Source organism: Piliocolobus tephrosceles, chromosome 14, assembly GCF_002776525.5.
Source record: "Piliocolobus tephrosceles isolate RC106 chromosome 14, ASM277652v3, whole genome shotgun sequence".
In the NCBI taxonomy this organism is placed as follows: Eukaryota; Metazoa; Chordata; class Mammalia; order Primates; family Cercopithecidae; genus Piliocolobus; species Piliocolobus tephrosceles.
Window position 1 is genome coordinate 869,055 of NC_045447.1, and position 24,151 is coordinate 893,205.

Consider the following 24,151-nt stretch of genomic DNA (forward strand, 5'->3'; position numbering starts at 1 on the left):
GGTTTCTGCAACCCCACCCCGACCCCGCCAGCTGGACGGCCTCATCTCTCTCTTCCTGGTGGATGCCTCCCATCCTCTGGCAGCAGAGGTCGGGGAGGTCTGCCTGGTGCAGAGGGGCCCAGTTTGCCCCATCTGTCCTCATGACCCAGCCCTGGGCTCGTTCCTCCCATGGGGTCCACGACTCTACACCTTCTGCTGTCTGCTCCCTGGGCCTGACTCTGGGGCCAGGTGACCTTTTTGTGCCTGCTGAGTTTCCCAAGTGGCCAGGCGTGGACAGTGGGCAGCTGTACACCATCCTGTCAGGGAAGTACAGACAGAAATGACCAGACACTGATTCTAAGCCAGGCACCACCACAATGAAAGAGCCATGCAGGGCCCCCGAAGCCTGAGACAGGGGTCAGGCCAGGGAGCTTCCTGGAAGGGGTGGGTCTGCTACTTGCCACCCCCCAGCCCTCCACCCCTGTCACCAAGGCTGCCCATGAGGAAGCCTGGGCTCTGCTCTTTCCAGGGTGGAGTTGAGGGAGCTCCATCCTTGTCCTGTCCCCTGAGCTGCCAGGTCACAGAGCCTCCACCAGGCTCCAGGTACAAAATGCGGACACAGAGGCTGGGGGCCCCAGGACCCCTGCATGTCCAGAAAGCCCACCTGGCCTCAAGAGGCCCCGGGTGCCCAGAGAGCTCCTGTGGGCCTAGAAAGAAAGAAAGGTCTGGACACCTGTTAGCCCTGGGCTCTGAATGGCTGTGGAGAAGAGAAGGGCTGAGCTGGGCACCTTGAACCCCCTCTGATAGGGTCTCAGTGTGCAGGACAGGGAGGCAGAAGCCGCCCAGCTGGGGAACACAGCCTGCACGCAGCCCCGCCCAGGCTCCTCCCCAAGCCTGAGGCCTCCTTCTTGGGCCCAGAGGGGTTCCTGGATGAGCAGGGCCCGCGGAGGGCTGGGACCTGGAGCCTGAAGTCTGTCCTCAGAGGGAGGCCAGGGCCAGCAGCGGTGAGGAGAGGCTGGCTACCTGCCCCTTGCTGTGCCCCCAGCCTCCCTGGTTCCAGTGTCACCTGCTGAGGGCCTGGTCTCAAGGACGTGACGGGCGCAGTCCCATCCTCCACGCGGCTGCACCTGACAGTGCCCACATGGGGCAGGAGGAGCAGAGCCAGGGCGGGCTGTGACCACCCTGTGGTTCTGAACGTGGTGAAGGCCAGGCCTGCACTCCTGCCTTCCCGAGCTCTGGCAGCTTCTCAGGGGGTCCCTAGTCCAGAAAGGGTCAGAGCCCTTGTGTGAAGCTGTGGGTGTCACTGCTGGGGTGGTCCCCATGTGGTGGCCCCTGCGCCCATGCACACGGCCCTAAGCCCACCTCCCAGGCCCTGCGCCCCTTCCCATGTGGTGAGGTGGCCCCGTGCCCCTCCCCAGCCCTGCGCTCCTTCCTACCGCCTGAGGCCCTTCCCCTTGGCCCTGAGACCCCGCCCTGGGCCCCGAGCTCCTCCCCACAGCCCTGAGACCCTGCCCCGGCCCTACTCACCTCCCCACGACTCCAAGACCCCCAGGCCCCAGGCCCTGCGCCCCTCCCCACAGCCCTGAGACACCTTCCCCGGGCCCTGCGCCCCTTCCCCAGGCCCTGCGCCCCTTCCCCAGGCCCTGCGCCCCTCCCCACACGGCTCTTAGACTCCCCTCCACCCAGCCCCGGACCCTGCACCCCTTCCCCCCGGCCCTGCGCCCCTCCCCACGGGCCTGAGACTTCCGCCCGGGCCAGGCGCCCCACCCCACAGCCCTGAGGTCCCGCCCCGGCCCTTCGACCCTCCCCACGGCCCTGTGACCCCCCGCCCCGGGCCCTGCGACCCGCGGGCCTGGTGGAGGCCAGCCTCTTGGACCCTGGCCAGACAGTGGAGGCGCCGGGTCAGCGCTGCGCAGGGAAAGGCCCCCAGCCCTGCGCCCCCACCCTGTGCACCGGGGCTGGAAGCCGGGCTCGAGGCTTTCCCAGGCCGCTATTTTGGTCCTTTCTCTGGGCTGCGCGGGGGCAGGGCGCCGATGCTCCGCGGGCTGCTCTCGTGGGTCATTTTTGCTGGTTATGGGAGCGCGGCTTATGGAAATTATTAATAGCAGCTCAGGCCCGCGGTACGTGCAGGCGGTCAGGGCCTGGCCGTGCCCCGATGGCAGCCGTGTGTCCTTGGGGCGCTCGCGGGGTGCCTGTCTCCCGCCTCGTGGGAAGGGCTAGGACCCCCCCAGACCTCAGGGTGCACTGAGGCTGGGAGTCCTCAGTCTTGGCCCCTCCACTGCAGGCACCATTGTGTTCTGGCCCCTGCAGTTGGGTCATGTGGAAGGTCACGGCTTTGCCCCTTGCCCTGACCCCGCGTCCTATCCTTCCTCCAGCTCATCAGCAATCCCTGAGCAAGGCGCTGGGACCCAGGCTGTGTGGCCAGCACCCCCATGAGTCCCTGCTGCCCCATCCAGGCCAAGCCCAGGCCTCCCACCTGTCCCAGCCCATGCGAGGCCTGGCTCAGCACAGGGGGGCTTGTCTGCCAGGCCCAGCCCCTCAACCTGAGGGCCACGTGGCTGGACACAGGAAGGCCCTGCACTCCGCCCTCAGTGACCAGGCTCCGGTGCAAAAGGGTGGTAGCTCCCCCACCCGTGGTGCTGCCTGGCCCCCTCCCAGGCCCTGAGTAATCTGCTGCCTTTGTGTTTGCCAGGCAGTCATGCTGGGCACGACGTTGAAGCTGCAGCCAGAACTTGATGTTGAAAAGGTGAACGTCTTTCTCATGTAAATTGTTTAGGTTCAAACTTGGATAATGCCCAGGTCTCTAGAAACAGTGTTTGTTGGAGGTGGGGAGTCCACCAAGCCACAGGGGGGAGAGCAGGGCCATCGGGGGCCGGGGAGGGCCTCGAGAGCCCCCTAAACCACCATCCTCCTCGTGGGCTGACCTCATATCAGACGCAGCCGCACATACGTGGGCTGACCTCATATCAGACGCAGCTGCACATACAGGCACCCTGTGCCCGGCTGTGCCCCGAAGCCCTCACTGAGTGTGCGCCCTGCAGCAGCTGAGGCCACCCCTTCCCTGGAGTGGGTACTAGGTGCCTCGAGGACACACAGCCCATGTGCTTCTGGGACCCTCTTCTGCTGCACATCTCCATTGCGCAGTGGGCTGGGGGAAGCAGTCACCTGTCTAACTGAATTTCTGGACAGATGACACAGTCCTCGAACCCACAGTGTCTTCAGGGATGGCAGATCCAAGCTTCTACACTGGGAATCTGTCCCTGTCACAGGGACGCAGGTGGAACCTGCTGGTTAAGCAGGGGTGGGGTGGCGGCGGTGGTGAGCACCACTCGGGCAGAGCCAGGTGGGGACAGGATGCATACTGGTCTCCCTAAAGAGGCAGGGGTGTCTACACCAAGGCTTTCAGGGCTGTGTTCTGGGCGATGGGTGCAGACTCCAGGTCTACAAGAGCTGGGGCCAGAGAGGACTCTTGGGGCTTCAGATTCTGCCCAAGGACTGTCCCCCAAGGCACTGGCGGGCAGGTGGGCCCCATGCGGTCAGCGCCCGGCAGCCTCACTTGCGGGGCAGAGGCGGTGGGGGAAGGGAGGTGAGGAGCCTTCCTTGAGGGGCTTTGTCTAAGGGAACTGGTTCTTGCTGAGGGAATGGCTGGTGTGCCCCAAGGCCCAGCGCCACAGCCAGGGACTCCCTCAGGGCCTCCTGAAGGCACCGACAGTGTGTGGGTCTTGCAGTCCTCCTCGGGAGGCAGTGCTGGTATCCTGTGCCACGAGGAGGCATTTCCGGACTACCAGGGCTACTGCCGGTGGTTTGTCTCGGTCCTGCCTCCCCACATTTGGTGACAAATGAGCTTCCCCAGGGCGCCCCTTGCCTCTTAGGGCCTCCAGGCCTTCATCATGGAGATGGGGATGGCCACAGAGCCCACCAGGAGCCTGGGGTGGGTGTGTGTGAGCGCCAGTTCAGGCTGGGCGAGCACTGCTGGGCCTGGATGGCCTCCGGGGCCCTTTCGTTCGGATACTTTGGCCGCTCTCTCTGGGTTCGAGGTGAGTCAGGTTTTGGCTGAGGTGGTGGAGGCTGTGGCCTGACCGTGTGTCCCCCTGCAGATGAGCGTCCCACTGCTCCTCCAGGACAAGGTGGCCCTCGTGGAGCGCTATGTGGCTGGCTTTCCGGACCTCCAGAGGAGGCTGCTGGCCCTCATGGATTCCTGGTGCCAGCCCGGCTTTGACATCAAGGACGTTGCCAGGTGAGTCCCACGGGGCACTGGCAGCTGGCACCAGATGGCATCCTGGGAGCCCTGGTTAGGGAAGGGAGTATGAGGGGGCAGCGGGCATGTGGGGTGTGAGCTCTCCGCAGGAGGTTCTGGTGTTTGGGTCACAGCTACCGTGTGACTGCAGCCAGAGCAGCTGCCTCTGGAGAGGAGAGGCTGGGGCTGGCAGCAGCACAGCCCTCTTCTCCCAAGTGGAAAGAGTTAACTGCTCTTAGAAGAATGAAAATAATTCTCCACAGTGGCTCTTCTTATACAGACACAGCCACCATACTGCTTATTTGTTCATTCTTTCCTTTGTTCTTTCATCTAATAAAGTTTTTGGAAGCACTTGGTGTGTGACATCTGTCAGCAATTACAGAGAAAAGGCAGCACCTGACATGGAGCCCATATGGTGCCTGTATGGGTTCAGGGAAACCATGTGCCTGTGTGTGCATGTGTGTGCACATGTGCATGTGTGTGCCTGCAGGTGTGCATGTGTGCATGTGTGTCTCTGTGTGCATGTGATATGTGTGTGTGCACACGTTTGTGCCTGCAGGTGTGCGTTTGTGTGCATGTGTGTGTGCGCGTGTATGTGTGTGCCTGCAGGTGTGCGTGTGTGTCCATGCATATCTGTGTGTGCATTGTGTTCATATTTGTGCAGGTGTGTATGCATGCATATGATGTGTACGTGTGTGTGCCTGCAGGTGTATGTGTGCGTGTCTCTGTGTGTGCATGTGGTGTGTGCGTGTGTGCGCATGTATGCGTGTGCCTGCAGTTGTGCGTGCGTGTATGTGTGTGTGCATGTGTGTACATGTGTGTATGTGCATGTGTGTGTGCCTGCAGGTGTGCATGTATATGCATGTGTGTGCATGCGTATCTGTGCGTTCATTGTGTTCATGTTTGTGCAGGTCTGTATGTATGCATGTGTGTGCGTGTGTGTACGTGTGTGTGCCAACAGGTGTACATGTGCATGTCTGTGCATGCATGCGTGTGTGTACGTGTGTGTGCCTGCAGGTCTGTGCGTGTGTGTGTGTGTACGTGTGTGTGGCTGCAGGTGTACATGTGCGTGTCTCTGCACGTGTGCATGCACGCGTATGTGTGTACGTTTGTGTGCGTGTGTGTACGTGTGTGTGCCTGCAGGTGTGCATGTGCGTGTGCGTGTGTGTGTGTGATATGAGGGATGACATCTGGGAGGGGAGGGGCTTCCTGCTGGGTGTCTGGTCAAGGTGCTCCCAGAGTGAAGCAAGCTGAAAGGTCTGTGAAGGCTCCAGGGCCCATCCACTCGCAGGCAGATCCCAGCCTCCATGCCCCACACAGCCCCAGGGTCGTCTCACTGGAGAGTCACAGGCTTAGACTTGGATGTCAGGCCACCCCAGGCCCATCCTCCTCCCCTTGTCCTCCCTTAAGATCGATGGGCAAGTCACTTCCACTCTCTGAGTTCGTTTCCTCATTCACACAATGGGGCTGAGTCCACCTGACTCAAAGCATTGCTAAGACTTTTCATCAGAGGGAGCAGGCAGGGCACGCACAGAGCCAGGCCAGGCACAGGTGAGCACATAGTTGCCATCGATCCTATTACATTAAAAAAAAAAAAAAAAAAAGACATAGGGCTGGCCGCGGTCACAACTGTAATCCCAGCACTTTGGGAGGCCAAAGCAGGTGAATCACGAGGTCAGGAGATCGAGACCATCCTGGCTAACATGGTGAAACCCTGTCTGTACTAAAAATACAAAAAATTAGCCGGACACGGTGGCAGGTGCCTGTAGTCCCAGCTATTCGGGAGGCTGGGGCAGGAGAATGGCATGAACCCAGGAGGCAGAGCTTGCCGTGAGGCGAGATTATGCCACTGCACTCCAGCCTGGGCAACAGAACAAGACTCCGTCTTAAAAGAAAAAAAAAAAGACATAGAACAAAATGGTGAATGCATTGATGGAGGTAGGAACCAGGGGTCTCACTAGGAAGAAAAGAAATATACATGGAAACTTGGGAGGGTGAGGAAAACCCTACAGTGTTAGATTTCATTGCAGATATTGGTTTAAATTAATGATTTTTTTTTTTTTTTTTTTTTTTTGACGAAGCCTCTGTTGCCTAGACTGGAGTGTGGTGGCACAATCTTGGCTCACTGCAACCTCTGCCTCCCGGGTTCAAGTGATTCTTCTGTCTCAGCCTCCCAAGTAACTGGGATTGCAGGCATGCACCAACACACCCAGCTAATTTTTGTATTTTTAGTAGAGACAGGGTTCCACCATGTTGGCCAGGCTGGTCCCGAACCCCTGACCTCAGGTGATCCACCCGCCTCAGCCTCCGAAAGTGCTGGGATTACAGGCATGAACCACCGCACCTTCCCTAAAGTAATGATTTTTAAAATGTTTCCTAGCTCTGTGCTCTGAAAGGGCCTGGATGCAATGGCACCCCATAGCAATGGGCATGCCTGGCTGCCAGCTCAGCACCAAATGCCATTCTTCACTGAAAGAAGCAAGGGCTTTTCAGAGAATAGACTGAGCACAGAAATGACAATGGTAGTGGAGTAGAACACCTTGACTTTTAAAAGTCCGCGCGTCCACAGTCATGCCCAAGAAAAGTAGGGAGGAAAGCTCTTCTTTACAACATCTTCCAGCTAACATGAAAAAGGAATGACAAAATTAAAAATCACCATATTGCAACTCTCCATAAAGTAACTGATTCAGGCATAGATCATCAAGGGATGCTAAGAAAGAAAGAGATAAAAATGTGAGTGACCAACTCAAGAATGAAAGGGGGGACATTGTTACAGACCCTATAGATATTAAAGTGGTCGTAAGGGGATATTGTTTGCAACTTAACGCAAATATACTTGACCATTTAGATGTAATAGACCAAATTCTTGAAAAATACAATTTACCAAAACTGACACTAGAAAAAATAGAACATTTAAATAGTCCTATATATCTATTAAGCAAATTAAATCTACAGTTTAAATCTTTGTCACAGAGAAAACTTTATTACAACCCAAATGGTTTCAGTAGTGAATTTTTCAAACATTTAAGAAAGAAATTGCACCATGGTTGGATGCAGTGGCTCACACCTATAATCACAGCCACTTTGGGAAGCTGAGGCAGGCGGATCACATGAGGTCAGAAGTTTGAGAACAGCCTGGCCAACAGGGTGAAATCCCATCTCTACTAAAAATACAAAGATTAGCAGGGTGTGGTGTCTCATGCCTATAATCCCAGCTACTCAGGAGGCTAAGGCAGGAGAATCACTTGAACCTAGGAGGCAGAGGTTGCAGTGAGCCCAGATCATGCCATTGCACTCCAGCCTGGGATTCAAGAGTGAAACTCCATCTCAAAACAACAACAACAGAGTGAGAAGACACCAACAGACTGGGAGAAAATATCTGAAAAAGATGTGGGATAAAGGACTGTTATCCAAAATATACAAAGATCTCTCAAAACTCAGCAGTAAGAAAATGAACAACCCAAATTAAAATGGGCAAAGGGGCTGAGCGCAGTTCACACCTGGAATCCCAACATTCTGGGAGGCCAAGGTGGGGCAGATCACTTGAGCCCAAGAGGTCGAGGCTGCAGTAAGCTGTGACTGCACCAGCGCACTCCAGGGGCAGAGTGAGACTATCAGAAAAGAAAATGAGGCAGTTCCTTTCTATGCTTAGTTTGTTTAGAATTTTTATCAGAAATGTATGCTGGAATTTATAAAAATGACTTTTCTATTGAGATGAACACATGGTTTTTCTTTTTTGATCAGTTAATTTTGGATAGACTCACTTGGCCATTATGTGTTATCTTTGGGATAATTTTATTCCATTTGCTTAAATTTTGTTAGGAATGTTTGCATCCATGTCAATGAGGGATCTTGGTCTGTTACTGTCTTTTCTTGTAATATATGTTTATTTTTGGTATCAGAAAAATGCTTGCCTGATAGAATGAGCTTGGAATTATTTCCTTGCCTTTCAATTTTCTGGGAAAACTGTGTACAGTTGGCATTACTTCTAACTGAAAACCCATTTCCTTAAAATAGGACTATTCAGATTGCCTATGTCTTTTTGAATGAGTTTGGTTGTTTTTGTCTTTCAAGGAATTTGTCCATTTTATCTAAGTTGTGAAATTACTGGCTTGAAGTTGTTCATAATATTCTCCTGTTATCTGTTTATTATCTGTAGACTCTGTAGTGATGTCAATGCTCTCATTCCCAGTGCTGGTGATTTGTGTCTTTTTGTCCTGCAGTAATTCTATGATCTATGTCATTTCTAGGTCAGTTTCTACTCATCACATTTTGCCTCGTATTTTCTCTTCTCTGCATGCCTGGTAATTTTTTTTTTTTTTTTTTTTTGACAGAGTCTCACTCCGTCGCCCAGACTGGAGTGCAATGGCGTAATCTCGGCTTACTGCAACCTCTGCCTCCCGGGTTCATGCCATTCTCCTGTCTCACCCTCCGGAGTAGCTGGGATTATAGGCTCCCGCCACCACGCCCGGCTAATTTTTGTATTTTTAGTAGAGACAGGGTTTCACCATGTTAGCCAGGGTGGTCTCCATCTCCTGACCTTGTGATCCGCCCGCTTCGGCCTCCCAAAGTGCTGGGATGACAGGCGTGAGCCACTGCACCCGGCCTAACTTTCCCTTATTTCTGAGGCAAAAGCCTTCTTAGAACTATAGTCAATGCCCTGCCAATTAGGAAGCTTTTTAAACTCTGGGTCTTGGGAGCAGATCCTATTCCCAGCTCTTTGTAAGACTTGAAAACTTTTCCCCGTGATGTGTTCAGGTGGCTCTTCCTCCGCTTTGTGTGATTTCCTTGCATGCAGGGTGCTCTTCACTTGGGTGAGTTCTCGAGGGCGCTCCCTGCAGAGCTCCACAGCTGTTTTTCTGGGCATCTCTTCTCTGCGAACTCAGGGAAGCACCCAGTGTCTCTTGCATTCCCCTTCCCTCGCATGTTGCTGGAAAGTTTCTCCGGGAGGGAAAATGGGGTGATTGGCAGCCTCCCTTCCCGTCACTCGGGCATCACTGCCCTGAGCCACCTGTTGCCTAATGTCTGAGAACTGCTGTTTTTATTCAGTACTGTACCAAGGACCCACGCCAGGGTCCTTGGTAGGCAGGAAAATAAGTACAAAGACCGGGTACAAAGAAACAACTGTCATTTTCTCAGAAGATATGTTTTTATATGTAGGGAAGAAAAACCAAAAAATCTACAAATAAAGTATTAGAATTAATAAGTAAATTTAGCAAGATCACTGGTTACAAAGTAAGCTTATAAAAGTTTTTATACAATTGTAGTTTTTATACTTGTAATAAAACTTGCTCAAATAGGATATAAAATCACTAAGAATAAAGACTGGGTGCGGTGGCTCACACCTATATTCCCAGCACTTTGGGACGTTGAGGCAGGCAGATCACTTGAGGTCAGGAGTTTGAGACCAGCCTAGCAAACATGATGAAATCCTGTCTCTACTAAAAATACAAAAATTAGCTGGGCATGGTGGCAAGTGCCTGTAGTTCCAGCTACTCAGGAGGCTGAGGCAGGAGAATCACTTGAATCTGGGAGGCAGAGGTTGCAGTAAACCGATATCGTGCCATTGCACACCAGCTTGGGTGACACAGTGGGACTCCATCTCAAAAAAAAAAAAAAAAAAAAGAAAGAAAAAGAATAACATAAGAGATTGACAAATTTGACTCAATACCTTCTGGATATCAAAGGACATCATTGAGAGAGTGATAAGGCAACTTCCAGACCAAGAGAAGATTACTTACAGTACATATCTTACAAAAGACTGTATCCAGAATATTTTTTAAGCAAAAAACCTACAAAGCAAATAAACAATAAAAGACAAACCAAATTTTTAAATGAGCAAAAGACTTGAATAAGCACGTCACAAAAGAGGATATCCAGATAGCCAACAAGTGCAGGAAAAGTTGCTAAGCACCATTAATATCAGGGAAATGCAAATGAAGCCACAACGAAATACCACGACCTCCTATCAGAAAGGCTAAAATTTAAAATTTGAACATACCAAGTGTTGACAAGGACATGGAGCAACCAGAACTCTCACACACTGCTGGTGGGATGTGCACTGGCACAGACACTTCAGAAGATTATTTAGCAGTTTCTACTAAAGCAAAAAAAAGTATGCCAACCCTATGACATACGTTGTCTAAGTCCACTTAGCATATGCCCAAGAAAAATGAGCCCATTATTCACGAAAGCTCACAGTCATGGCAGCTTTAGTCATCATCTCTGAAACCTGGGAGCAGCCTAGTCCCCAGAGCAGCAGAGTGGATGCAGTGATCACGGTTCACAAACCCAGCTGTGAGAGACTGAACCTCGTCACACTCAGCAGCGTGGACAGAGACTGCATGGAAGAAACCAGATCCAAAAGTGGCAGAAGTGTCCCTGTTCTGTCATTCCATTTGTATCAAGTTCAAAATCAGGCAAATCATCTCTGGCCATAGAAGTCAGAGAAGTGTGGGATGGGGATACACAGAGATGGACACGGGAGAAACTTTGGGGTGCTGGAATGTCCTTTATTTAAATTTTACTTTAGAGACAGGGTCTCACTCTGTTACCAAGGCTGGAGAGCAAGGACACAATCACAGCTCACTGCAGCCTCAACCTCCTGGGTTCAAGCCATCCTCCCGCCTCAGCCTCCCAAGGTGATGGGATTACAGGCCTGAGCCACCGCACCTGGCCTGGAACGTTCTATGTTGAGATGTGGGCAGTGGGTTTACCAGTGCATTTGCACCCATGACTGGCATACCTTACCATGTGTCACTTATACCCTCAGTAAATAGTTTATCTTAAAAAGTAGGACTTAGGCCGGGTGCGGTGGCTCACACCTGTAATCCCAGCACTTTGGAAGGTCAAGGCAGGCGGATCACGAGGTCAGGAGATCGAGACCATCCTGGCTAACACAGTGAAACCCCGTCTCTACTAAAAATACAAAAAATTAGCCGGGCGTGGTGGTGGGCACCTGTAGTCCCAGCTACTCAGGAGGCTGAGGCAGGAGAATGGCGTGAACCTGGGAGGTGGAGCTTGCAGTGAGCTGAGATCGCACCACTGCACTCCAACCTGGGCAACAGAGTGAGACTCTGTCTCAAAAAAAAAAAAAAAAAAAGTAGGACTTGCCAGGTGCAGTGGAAGGATCACTCGAGGCCAGGAGTTTGAAACCAGTCTGGGCAACATGACAAAACCCCGTCTCTACAAAAAATACGAAAATTAGCCAGCCATGGTGGTGCCTATAGTCTCGCTACTCAGGGGGCTGAGGTGGGAGGATCACTTGAGGCTGGGCAGTTGAGGCTGCAGTGAGCCTTGATCACACCACTGCAGTCCAGCCTGGGGGACAGTGTCAAATATATATAATTTTTTTAAAAGTTTTAAGTAGGACTTACAGTTTAAAGTGGCAGTTAAACACAAGCATCTATTGCCTCTTTGCTTTAAAATGAAGACAAAAATTTCAAGAGAATAAGAGAGGAGATGGCAGCTGGAACCTGGAAGGCAGATGTCCAGGCGGCGACAGAGGCCTGAGAGTGCGGAACCTGCAAATGCAAGAAGCCAGTTTTCTTCGGAGCCCCAGGGAGGCACAGGAAGTGGAGGCCCAGATTCCTCCAAGAAGCTGGGCTGGAAACAGGGTTTCCAGGGGGCCTTTGTGAGTGGCACGGTGTTCTGGCCACAGCTGAGGACGGGGCTGGGGCTCCGTGCTGAAACCAGAAGGATACAGGTGAGACCCTTGCTGGAGGTGCACAGACGCTTCTCAGCCAACAGTACCTCCGGCCTTCCAGGGCTGCCAGGCCACGCCGTGCACACAGGGAGGTGGCTCCTCTGCAGGGCAGGAGCAGTCAGGGTTGTGGGGCCTCTCGCCAGCCACAGGTGCGCTAACACTAATGCACGGGGATAGTTAACACTGCATGTCACCTTGATTGGATGGAAGGATGCAAAGTATTGATCCTGGGTGTGTCTGTGAGGGTGCTGCCAAAGGAGACTCACCTTCAACTGAGTGGACGCCGGAGACGCCGACCCACCCTCAATCTGGGGGGCACCATCTAGTCGGCTGCCAGCAAGACTAGAATATAAAGCAGGCAGAAGAACGTGAAAAGGCAAGATGGGCCTAGCCTCCCAGCCTACATCTTTCTCCCATGCTGGATACCTCCTGCCCTCGAACATCAGATTCCAAGTTATTCAGCTTTGAGACTGGGGCTGGCTCTCCTTGCTCCTCAGCTTATTGATGGCCTATTTTAGGACCCTGTGACTGTGTGAGTTAATACTTAATAAACTCACTTTGGGAGGCCGAGATGGGCGGATCACGAGGTCAGGAGATCAAGACCATCCTGGCTAACACGGTGAAACCCCGTCTCTACTAAAAACTACAAAAAAACTAGCCAGGCAAGGTGGCAGGCGCCTGTAGTCCCAGCTACTCGGGAGGCTGAGGCAGGAGAATGGCGTAAACCCGGGAGGCGGAGCTTGCAGTGAGCTGAGATCCGGCCACTGCACTCCAGCCTGGGCGACAGAGCGAGACTCCGTCTCAAAAAAAAAAAAGAAAAATAAATAAATAAACTCACTATATATATATATATCTATATATACAGATATATAAAATATATCTATATATATATTACTTATAATATATATATGTATATATATCCTATGGGTTCTCCCCCCTAGAGAACCCTGACTAGTACACACACTAAGCTGGAGCTTGGAGGAAGCACAAGAAAACTTAAAAGCAGAAACGCCGTAACCAGGATCTTCGGAAGATACTGTGTCTGTGAGGTGGAGGTGGGGTTCCCACAGAAAGAGCTTCCAGACTGTAGGACAGAACCTGGTGGATGAAGGACAGGATGAGAAATGAAAGCTCCGTGGGAGGTTTGGAAGATAAATTTGAAGTTGTCTTCCAAGAAGTAGTACAAAATACATAAAGAGAAGGAAAATCAGAGAAAAGATGTTTAAAATTGGAGATGCTGTCAAGAAGGTCCAACATACAAATAACGGGGATTCCAGGAAGAAGGGAGAGCAGGGAAGGCAATTCCTCGGTAATTCATCGCTGACAGGTTTCCAGATGCGAGGCCAAGGGAGCCCCTGTGGGAACCAGACTTAGCAGGTTTGTGGAGTGGCCGAAGGGGGGTGGAGAGAGACCCCCCGGGGGGGTGCATCGTCGTGAAATTTCTCAACACTAGTGAAAATGGAAGGGCCTCAAAACCTCCGGAAGAGCAGGTCACGTCAGAGGCAGGAAGAGGAACGGGTCCTGGGGTCTCAACAACAGTTCCGGGAGCAAAGCCTGCCTGTGCTAAGGGAACGTTATCTCAACCCAGAAGTCCTGGCTGCACTGAACTCTCAAGCTGGTGTGCAGCGGGCCCAGACCCTGGAGGTGCACAGCTCCAAAAATACTCCGTGGACCTTATCTTGGGAAACACCCAGTGGCTGTGCTTCACTGCTACCTGGAGGTCGGAGGGTGTGGACCAGGGCATGGGGGGGTGGTCAGTCCCAGGACCGTGCAGGGCAGGAGCTAGAGAGTGGCTGGAGGGGCAGGAGGAGCCAGGTGTCAGGGGACCAGGATGGGAAACTGAGAAACAACGGAGGCAGATAAGCATCAACTCTGAAAGCAGCAGCAGAAGGCTGAGCTGTTGAGGCCGTTACACGGCCAGGATATCACCAGTGAGGAAGGTGCTGATTTAGCTAAAACTCTAATACTGTTATTTTGGGAGTCCGCCTTCCGTGGGGAGAAGTCAGCACCAAATACCCAGAAGTCAATAGTCAAGAGATCACAATCCAAGGATGTTACCCAGAAACGTGGAGGCAAATACACAACCATTTCAATGTCCACCTGCAAGTGCTAAGGAGGGGGTGGGCAGGGCCGGGGGGTGACGCCTGCATTTTCTTATAAACCTCACTTGAGGTTTGAACTATGCATGCATATGACTTTGATGAAAACGAAAATCTTAAAATGTATTACCTTAAAACAGCAACAGAGGCTGTGCCTCTCTTTCCCCACAGACAGTACCCTGAGGTGAGCTCCTTGAGCCTGGAGAAGCTGAGTCCGAAGGTGCTGAGCAGGCAGGTCTTGCGTCTGCAGGAGCAATACGGCGTTGCCCCGGGTGAGTCCAGCCCCTGCATTTCTGCCCCGGAGGCCAGGGAGAGCCACCAAGCGTGGCCAGGGACTTGTTCTGTGACTGGGGCTGCCCGTTGTTCAGGTGCCAACAAAGACCAACCTTCCCCGAGAGCCCATCCCTGCCTCTTGCCCAGCTCATGCCAGAGTGGCTGTGAGGTTGGCCTGGCCTGGGCCCTGCCACTGAGCAGCCCATGGGTCTGAGAGCTCCTCTGCCCACCTAGGGCGGCTCCCGGAGCGCTTCCTGCCTCCTGCCTGGCTGCAGAGCTGAGGGTGAGTGTTGAGTCCAAGTCCGCAGGACTCCGCAGCCACTCCTCCCAGGCCCCTCTGGACAGGCTGACGGCCGCACCTGCCTGTGTCGTTGGACACCAGGGGAAGCCAGGTCCCCTTTGTTCCCAGGACCCCCTGCAAGGGCCAGGAAGATGCACTGAGGCCCCATCCACGGGGGCCTTGAATCTCAGGAGGGTGCAGGCTGGCGCCTGGCTGGCAGTTGGGGTTTTATCTGAATTTTGCAGTGTTTCTAGGTTCTCAGCGTGGTTACAGCCCAAATCCCTTCTGTCAGTGCAGTATTGTATCCAGAAGCCTTTGGATGTAGTATCCCACAGGCACAATGAAGCCTGAAAGCATAGAAATGTCAGGAAAGCTGCCCCCGTCTGTCTGGACCTGAGGGAAGGGCCTTTGCAGCAACACCTGGGCTGCCCAGCTGTGCCCCCGAGTAACTTCTCCCTTCCTCCTTCCTCCTTCCTCCTGTCTCCTTCCTCCCTTTCTCCCTTCCTCCTGTCTCCTGTCTCCTTCCTTTCTTCTTCCTCCTTCTTCCTTTCTCCTTCCTCCCTTTCTCCCTTCCTCCTTCCTCCTTTTCTCCCTTCCCTCTTCCTTTCTCCTTCCTCCTTCCTCCTTCTTCCTTCCTCCCTTCCTCCTTTCTCCCTTTCTCCTTCCTCCCTGTCTCCCTGTCTCCTTTCTCCTTCCTCCTTCCTTCCTCCTTTCTCCTTTCTCAGAAATATATTGGGCTTTGTGTAGGTGCTACCCAGAGGTGCCACGTGGTTTAAAGAGGTGGCGGCCCCTGGGGTGTCCAGTGCACGAGGGTAGCAGAGGCCTCGTTTCTGGGAAGGAGGAAGGTGGGAGGCGGGTGCCCTCATCCCCCCTTGGACCCAGGGCAGGTGGCAGATTCCAGGGCGAGGCCTCTGCTGGAAGTTTGTGCCCTGGTGGCTGTGTTCCAGGAAGCTGGCCTCCCTGGTTAGCCCTTGTCCCTGGCCTTGCTGTGAACCGCACAGACCCTCCACTGTAGCCTGCAGATGGGGTCCCCACCACAGGGTGCTCCCAAGTGTTGCAGGCAGGTGCTGGCAAGGGCATCCACGTGTCTTTAGAGTGTGTGTCACAGGGACCCTCAGTGAGGTTGGGCCAGAGCCAGGCAGGGGCCTCAGGACAGATGGTCGCCCAGCTCCCCGTGGCTGCGTTCTGGGCGTGGGTGGGCAGGGCCCTGAACATCCCGCTGAGGACTGGCCGGCCCGTTAGCACCACTGGCTGCCGCGCCCTTGGGGGAAGGGGCTCGGCTACACCGTGGTGGCCTCCCCGGGGCCCCCTCAGGCTCTGGGGTGGAGTATGGAGGGGAGGCTGACGGAGAGTGTGGACATGCGTGGGCCTCAGGCCCCTGCCGCTCATGGAGCTCCAGTCACGGGACCCACAGTGAGCATCCAGCTCTGTCCACGAGGGTTCCCCCTGCCAGTGAGAGAAGGGCAGGGCGTACACGCAGATGCCAGCGCCAGGAAGGAACCTCCCTGAGGAAAGACAGGGAGGCCCCAGAGGGAGGCCCAGATGAAAGGGCCCACTGCACACATGCAGGGGAGACCCCGGGGCCAGCGGGACCCCCAGGCTGAGTGGGGTGGACCCCAGCAGAGGCCCAAGCGGTGGGGAGGGGGTGGGGTGTGGGGCAGAGGTGGAGGGTGGTGAAGAGGCAGGCACAGCCCCCCTGCCCATCTCCCTCCTGCCCCAGAAGGAGGCCGTGGTGAGGCTGCCCGCAGTGCTGAGCTGGCCTTTCCTTTCAGCGCTGTGTCCCAATGCGGCCATGTGGCAGCGCCTGGCGGCCCTGCGGCACCTGTGCCACAAGCGGTTTGTGGAGGTTCGTGAGCAGGAAGGGGTCCCGGGGGCGGCCAGCCATGGCCTGAGCCACAGACTTTGGCCTGGGATACTCACTGCGCACTGTGGGTTTGCACCGACGTCCCAAGCAGGAGCTGCTTCTCACCGCACAGCTGGGCGAGCTGGGCCAGGCCTGGGTGAAGGGGAGGCCGTGGGGCCCTGGCTCTGGGCTGTGGCACCACGGTGGGTGAGCACCTGGGCTCTGCGAAGGATGTACCCTGCCAGGGGTCAAGGAAAACGCCCACCAGGCCCCTGTTCAGCCTCTGGAGCTGCCTGGCAACTGTCCCTTCCCGTTTGCTTTTGCAGAAGAGCCTGTCTCAGGAAAACTGGGCCGACCATGTGCAGGTGAGTTCGTGCTCTTGCCTGGGCAGCTGTCCTGGGGGCACAGGCCCGGAGCCTCCTGGCAAGAGCAGGCAGAGCTGAGGCCTTCACTGGGGATGCTGACCCCGACCCCGTGTTGGGGCACGTGCCTGGCAGGCGGGTGCAGGGTCCCCAGGCACGGGAGGCCTGAGTGGAAGCTGAGGGCATTGGTGGAGCCTGACTGGGCCTCGTTCCAGGCGGACGGCAGCATCCGTGCCACCCGAACCGGCCCAGCGGAGCTGCCTGTGGGGCCGGGTGGGGGCTGAGAGTCACGGGAGAGGTGTGGGGCGCCTGGGCGAGGCCGGAAGGAGGAAGGCCGGGCCCCCCCGCCGGTGCCAGCGTGGAGCCGGCCGGAAGGGCAGCGGACGTCCTGAAGAATGCGGGCGGCTTCCACGTATTGTCGTCCACGTGGGAACCCACGCCGGGGAAGCAGCCTCGGGCTGCTGGGCCTGAAGCCAGCGGGGCAGGCGGACCCTCCTCGAGGCTGTGGGGCGGGAGGTCGTGCAGGAGCTCAGCCTCCCAGGCGGGTCCCCTCCCTTCCCGCCTGACACCCAAGGCCATCCTGGACCCGTGGACTCCAGGACCGTGCAGGGAGGGAGACCCTCGCTCGTGCTGGGCCCTGCATTTCCTGGTGGGGGCCAAGGGTCCTGCAGTCCTGTGGGTGCCTCTGCTCCTGGGCTGGGCGCTGCCACAGGCGGCTGCAGGGTGGGAGAGAGCTCACCCTGGTGAGGGTGAAATTTCTCGGGACCCCCTTGGTCACTGCCACCCGGAGGGCACCCCTCTGTCTGCTCCTGGGCCGTGGGTGAATGGGTGCCCAATAGCCTCCTAAGCCCTGCCAGCCAAACCCCACACAGTGAGGAGGAGGGGAAGGGGCAGAGGGGCTCCCCCGGCAAGAGGAGGAGTGTGGAGATGGGGCAGGCTGGGCAGGTGCTCCAGAAAACATGCCCAGGTTCCTGGGACCCAGGGTAGGGGCAGATGCCTGGTGAGAGCAGGAGGGCCGGCGGAGGCTTGGAGGCTTGGAGGCCAGGAGGGGCCAGCCAGGGTTGAGCTGAGGTGGGCAGCCTTCACCTCAGGCTTGGAGACCTGGAGGGCCAGCCAGGGCTATACTGGGGTGGACAGCCTTTGCCTCAGCACCTCTATCTCAGCCGCTTTGGTCCTGTGGAACCTTGACCTCAGGCAGGACAGGCACTGCAGGCCTGGGGTAGACAGGTGCCCCTCCTCCCTGAGTGCTAAGAGCCAGTCTGCAAGGTCGGGGTCTGTGGGGGTCCCTCGGGGCAGAGCCCTGTGGCACAGCAACGTCCCCGTCTCCATCCTCACGGCCACCCTTCCCACAGGGCCTGGTGGGGCAGAGCCCGTGGCTTCAGGAGCAGCTGTCTCAGCTGCTGGTCTCCCACGGTGACCCAGTCACGGCCGCCCGGTGTGCCATGGGCCTCTCACTGCCTGAGGAGCGGCTGCCGGCTGCGGTGGCTGTGGAACTCCGCCGGCTCAGGCTCCAGGGGAGGTGAGCTCCGCCAGGGCGACCCCAGCTAGGGGTGGGTTCCGCCCAGGATGGCCCTTACCCTTGGGACGACAGCTCACCAATCTGCACGCCAGTGGCTTGAGAATTAGAAACCAAGACAAAACAAAGAGCACAGCTATGCACAGGCCATACAAGACAGCAGCGCCCAGCCCTCCCACTCTGCTGCCAGCCCACAGGCTCTGCAGCCAGATCCATGGCCAGCCCGCCCCACGCGGGACCCTGAAAAGCAGGCTGCCCTATGGTCTGGGAGGGCAGCCACTGGGAGGAGAGGCAGGAGCAGGGGTCCCGCAGGGCTGGACTGAGCCGGTGTGGGAGGAGGAGCCACAACCCGAGATGCCCCCACCAAACGCCCCGAACGCTCCCCTCCTGCTCCAAGGTCAGAGTGAGTGGGGGACCAGGGACATGGGGGCGCTACCAGCTCTGCTCCTCCCAGGGCGGCTGAGGCTGACTCGAGGCTGGAGGTGAAGGATGTGAAGGACCGTTACTACCAGCTGCCCATCCCCAGGGAGAACATCCACCTCCTGGCCTCGTGGGAAGACCTGACCAGATACGAGGGTGCACTCCTGCAGGTGGGCCCCTCGGCCGCTGGGGCAGCACCCGGTGGTGGGATCCCCCTACCAGGCATTGGAGGAGCATCAGGAGCATGGCATTCGGAGAGAGGCAAGGCCTCTGGGCATGGGCCCGCCAGGTGCCCCCGGGGCTGCTGTGAGGGCAGCCATTCCCCACGCTGTGTTGCTGAGACTCCAGGATGCTGGGTGCTGGGCGCTGGGTGCTGGCATTTACCCAGTCCTGCCAGCATGTGGAAGGTGCCACCCATGCTGTGTTGCTGAGACTCCAGGATGCTGGGTGCTGGGCACTGGGTGCTGGGTGTTGGCATTTACCCAGTCCTGCCAGCCTGTGGAAGGTGCCGTGGGATCCCCGTTTTGCAGATGGGGCACGAGACGTGGGTGCATCCTGACACGGGCACTTTGGCACTAGGCCAGGCCTCCCTCTCTGGTCCAGCCACAGAAAGCAAGGGGCAGCTGGGGCACTGGCCTTAGTGCCCCCAAACAGCCCAAGCCCTACAAGCATGCAGGGGTGCAGGGGCGTCTCCCTGAAGCCCAGGCTCACATTGCTGCTCAGACCCTCCAGGCTGCAGTCCCTGCAGAGCCGAGTTGGCCTGACGGTCACATCTGCCCCTTTCTGCCCACAGCCCCACCAAGTAGTTGGTGTAGACCTGGAGTGGACACCTGTGTTCGTTGCTGGGGGCCGGCCTCGGCCGTCACTCCTGCAGGTGGCCGTGGAGGGCCGCGTGTTCCTTCTGGACGTCCTGGCACTCTCGCAGCCACCAACAGGGCAGGGAGCCCAGGCCTTCTCCCGGCTGGTGGCCCAGCTCCTCTCGGACGCCTCTATCACCAAGCTGGGTGAGTGAAGCCCTGGGGCCCCCTGCCCAGTCCAGGGGGAAAGCAGCCCACACCGCTGCCGGACCCTTCCCTCTGTGCGCCCCGGGGAGGGTGCTGGGTGCGCCCTGGGGTCAGGGGACAGTGCTGTTCCTGCCTGCAGGCGCCCCTCCCATGATGGTTCCCGCCCACAGGCTACGGGATGGTGGGGGACCTGCAGAAACTGGGCACATCCTGCCCAGCCCTGGCCCATGTGGAGAAGCAGATTCTGGGTGGCGTGGACCTGCTGCTGGTGCACAGACAGGTGGGCACCCACTGAGCCGCTCCCATGACGTCGGGTGGGCCTGGGTTTTGAGGGCTGCTTGGGGCCCCTCCACACCTTCCCATTGGCCCTGGGCTTCTCCTGCCGGATTCCTGTCAGCTCAGCCTTAGTCACCAGGGCCCCCGAGCAGAGCCTGGCAGAGGTGGATCTGGCGTCCCCAGGGAGGAAGCAGAGCCTCCTGGCCCGGGCATCCCTGAGCCCCTGTGGGGCTCTTATCTGGTGTGAGGGCAACTTCCCTCGGACCTGAGCCCCGGGTTCCACTTGGAGGAGCTCCGGGAGGGAGCCCCTGGAGGTGAAGGTGTGAACCCGGAGCTGGCCCTGGTGTGCAGTACCTGCAGCCTGCGACCCCCACGTGGAGCCTATTCTCGGATATGTCGCTCCTTCTCCCTGTCTCCCCTGCACGGCCGCTGGTGGAGCAGGGCGGGGCCTCCTCTAGAGGCCCACAAAGCCGGTGTGAGTGGGTGCGGTGAGCTGTGCTCCCTCCAGGGCCAGATGCATCACCCTGCAGGGCACTGTCTCAGCAGATGCGGGTGGCAAACATGCCAACCACAGGCGTGGACGGGGCCAGGGGGCTGAGGGGCCTGAGCCTCCTGGTGCAGCAGGTGCTGGGCACAGCCCTGGACAAGACACAGCAGCTGTCCAACTGGGACCGGAGGCCGCTCTGTGAGGAGCAGCTCATCTATGCAGGTGTGCGGGGTGGTAGATGGAAGTGACCCCTCCTCACGCCCCACGGCCCTCCCGCCATCTGCCCCAGGAGGCTGAGGCCGACTCCCCACACAGCTGCCGATGCCTACTGCCTGCTGGAGGTGCACCAAGCCCTGTGCAGAGAGCCTGCCCGCTTCCACCTGTCAGAGGACCTGGCTGGGAGCCGGAGGCCCAGGCACACAGAGAGACCAGGGGCTCAGAAGCCACCCGGCTTGCAGAAGGCATCAGCCTCAGTCACACCCAGGCAGGTGGGTGAAACCCCACAGGGTCCGTTTGTCAGGACTTGGGGAAGGAGGTCCCCATCCATAAACCAAGGACCTGCACAGAGACAAGGCCGCTGGGTCAGAGTGTGTGGAGGGGGCCCGCTCCTCCACACTGCACCCCCGGCCCCTGGAGTGAGAGGGAAACAAAGTCCTGGTGAACTACCTGCATGACTGTCATGGGGGCTGCCCTTGCCTAGGGGGCCACTGCTCAGGAGGCAGCACGCCCCTGAGTGCCCCAGTCCCCTCCTGACACAGGGCCTGGCAACCTCCTCCCATGGCCCAAGGTAGCATCTAGCCCCCTCCCAGTGAACCCCACCCCTCTGTCTAGCCCCCTCCCCGTGATCCCCAACCCTCTGTCCAGCCCCCTCCCCGTGATCCCCACCCCTCTGTAGGGCACACGCGCCACCCCAGACACGCACGTGGAGGCCCCCAGCATGAGCACTGGAGCCCCCCGGGGATGGTTTCGTTGCATGTTGTCTGCATTTCTGCTGTTTTATGCACAGCACACACAGTGCTCCTCTTTTGAAGATAAAACAGAGACAGAGCTGGCCACACAGCCTCAGGGCCCTCGCTCTCTGAGACTGTGAGGGGCTGGGTGGGGTGACCGTGGGACTGCTGACCAGGGCTTCCCCGCAGGTCCCTGTGGCTGTGGCTGTGGCTGAGGGCGCCGCCCCTCAGGTCCCGGCCAGGGCCTTCCGCGTGGTGTGTGACAACATGCTGCAGGGGCTGGCACGGAGCCTCCGCTGTCTGGGTGTGGACGCACGCATGCTGGGCAACGGTGAAGACCACCGCAGGGCGGCCGAGGTGAGCCTGCGGGGAGGGTCTTGGGATCCTCCTAAGGTGAGGCTGCCCCAGCACAGGTGTTCCCACCCCCAGCACCAAACTCCTACCTCCAGCTCATCCATGGCTGCCAGCTGTGCCAGGCAAGCTCTGGGAACAGGACGGGGTGGCCAAGGATGGAGCGGTTGGGGGCCAAGTGGCTGAGATGGTCCCAGCCTCAGCCCTCATTGCCCTACAAAAGGAATTTACAGATGGAATTGACACTACTAATCAGTTGACTTTAAAATAGAGCCTGTCTTATTTGGGTGGGCCCAGGGTAATCACATGAGCTCTTAAAAGCAGAAACGGGGCCGGGTGCAGTGGCTTATGCCTATAAACCCAGCACTTTGGGAGGCTGAGTCAGGAGAATGGCGGGAACCTGGGAGGCGAGTTCCCTAGCTGTTTGCACTTTCTGTTCTGAGAGATCACTTGAGGCCAGGAGTTCGAGACCAGCCTGGTCAACATGGTGAAACCCCATCTCTACTAAAAATACAAAAATTAGCTGGGCGTGGTGGCGGGCGCCTGTAGTCCCAGCTACTCAGGAGGCTGAGGCAGGAAAATTGCTTCAACCCCAGAGGGAGAGGTTGCAGTGAGTCAAGATTGCGCCACTGCACTCCAGCCTGGCTGACAGAGCAAGACTCCATCTTAAAAAAAAAAAAAAAAGCCAGGCGCAGTGGCTCACGCCTATAATCCCAGCACTTTGGGAGGCTGATGCGGGCGGATCACAAGGTCAGGAGATCGAGACCATCCTGGCTAACACAGTGAAACCCCGTCTCTACTAAAAATACAAAAAATTATCCAGGTATGGTGTTGGGCGCCTGTAGTCCCAGCTACTCGAGAGGCTGAGGCAGGAGAATGGCGTGAACCTGGGAGGCGGAGCTTGCAGTGAGCCAAGAGGGAGCCACTGCACTCCAGCCTGGGCGACAGAGCGAGACTCCGTCTCAGGAAAAAAACAAACAAAAAAAAACAGGAATGGAACACAGAAGACAGGGAGATTCAAAGCACAGGAAGGATTCGATGTCTCATTTGTTGGCTTGAAGATGGAGGAGGTCACACAAGGAAACCTCAGTCCAACAGCCACAAGCAGCCAGATTCTGCCAACACCTGACCAAGTCCAGAAGCAGCTTCTTCCCCAGAGTCTCCTAAGAAGAGCCCGGCCACTAACACTGTGATTTCAGCCATGAGACCCTAAGCAGAGAACCTGGTTGAGTCCACCAGACTTCTGGACTTCCACAGAACTATGTTTTAAGCTGCTAAGCTTTTAGTAAATTGTGACAGCAGCATTAGAAAAATAATATAGAGGTTGGGCGCAATGGCTCACGCCTGTAATCCCAGCACTTTGGGAGGCCGAGGCAGGTGGATCACGAGGTCAGGAGTTCAAGACCAGCCTGGCCAAGATGGTGAAACCCTCTCTCTACTAAATACACAAAAATTAGCTAGGCATGGTGGCGGGTGCCTGTAATCCCAGCTACTCGGGAGGCTGAGGCAGAGAATTGCTTGAATTCGGGAGGCAGAAGTTGCAGCAGTGAGTGGAGATTGTGCCACTGCACTCCAGCCTAGGTGACAGAGCAAGACTCTGTCTCAAAAAAATAGAAAAAAAAAAAAAATGTGGATTGTGGTACCAGGAGTGGGGTGCTGGTGTAACACACAGCTAAAAATGTGGAAGTAGTTTTAGAATCAGGTAATGAGTAGAGGGTGGAAGAGTTCTGAGGATCGCAACAGGAAAGGCCCAGAGAGCCTCGAAACAGACTGTAGAAATACGGACATTAAAAGTGTGGAAGGTTAGGAAATAGGAGCGGGATGCTAGTAAATGCAGCTGAAACAGACAGAGCCGAGATGGTTAGACCTAAGCCACAACAGTGTGAGAGTGTCAGACCAAAGCCAAATTGACCAGTTTTCTCCCTTAGGGGAGTAAGAAGTGGGGTTAGTTGATATTTATTCTTCATGGAGAGGTGGAATCCATCCTGAACCCTCGATTTGTTTAAATACTAGTTATGGGTAATCTTACCCATGTATTTTTTCTAATTACTTTTATTCTCTTTCCTTCAGTAAGAAGTGAATTTTTTTTTTTTTTTTTTCTGGAGACAAGAGTCTTGCTCTGTCGCCCAGGCTGGAGTGCAGTGGCACGATCTCGGCTTGCCGCAAGCTCCGCCTCCTGGGTTCACGCCACTCTCCTGCCTCAGCCTCCCGAGTAGCTGGGACTACAGGCGCCTGCCACCACACCCGGCTAATTTTTTATATTTTTTAGTAGAGACGGAGTTTCACCGTGTTAGCCAGGATGGTCTCGATCTCCTGACCTCGTGATCCGCCCGTCTCGGCCTCCCAAAGTGCTGGGATTACAGGCTTGA

The 24,151-nt window shown here is 56.4% G+C and overlaps 1 protein-coding gene across 9 annotated transcripts in view; it reads left to right on the forward strand.

Moving 5' to 3' along the window:
* Window positions 1-24,151, forward strand: part of EXD3 (exonuclease 3'-5' domain containing 3) — a 116,353-nt gene that overhangs the window by 55,851 nt on the left and 36,351 nt on the right. For all 9 annotated transcript variants that reach the window (XR_002734816.2, XM_026457501.1, XM_026457502.1 and 6 more), the window contains 12 exons: window positions 2,672-2,725; window positions 4,077-4,216; window positions 14,192-14,292; window positions 16,346-16,419; window positions 16,743-16,781; window positions 18,131-18,297; window positions 18,749-18,884; window positions 19,508-19,718; window positions 19,889-19,998; window positions 20,541-20,703; window positions 20,797-20,969; window positions 21,621-21,788. Coding sequence is in view for 8 of the 9 variants with exons in the window: in XM_026457501.1 (XP_026313286.1) it covers window positions 2,672-2,725; window positions 4,077-4,216; window positions 14,192-14,292; window positions 16,346-16,419; window positions 16,743-16,781; window positions 18,131-18,297; window positions 18,749-18,884; window positions 19,508-19,718; window positions 19,889-19,998; window positions 20,541-20,703; window positions 20,797-20,969; window positions 21,621-21,788 (1,536 nt within the window). In the remaining variant the exon portion in view is untranslated. The remainder of the gene's footprint in view (window positions 1-2,671; window positions 2,726-4,076; window positions 4,217-14,191; window positions 14,293-16,345; window positions 16,420-16,742; window positions 16,782-18,130; window positions 18,298-18,748; window positions 18,885-19,507; window positions 19,719-19,888; window positions 19,999-20,540; window positions 20,704-20,796; window positions 20,970-21,620; window positions 21,789-24,151) is intronic.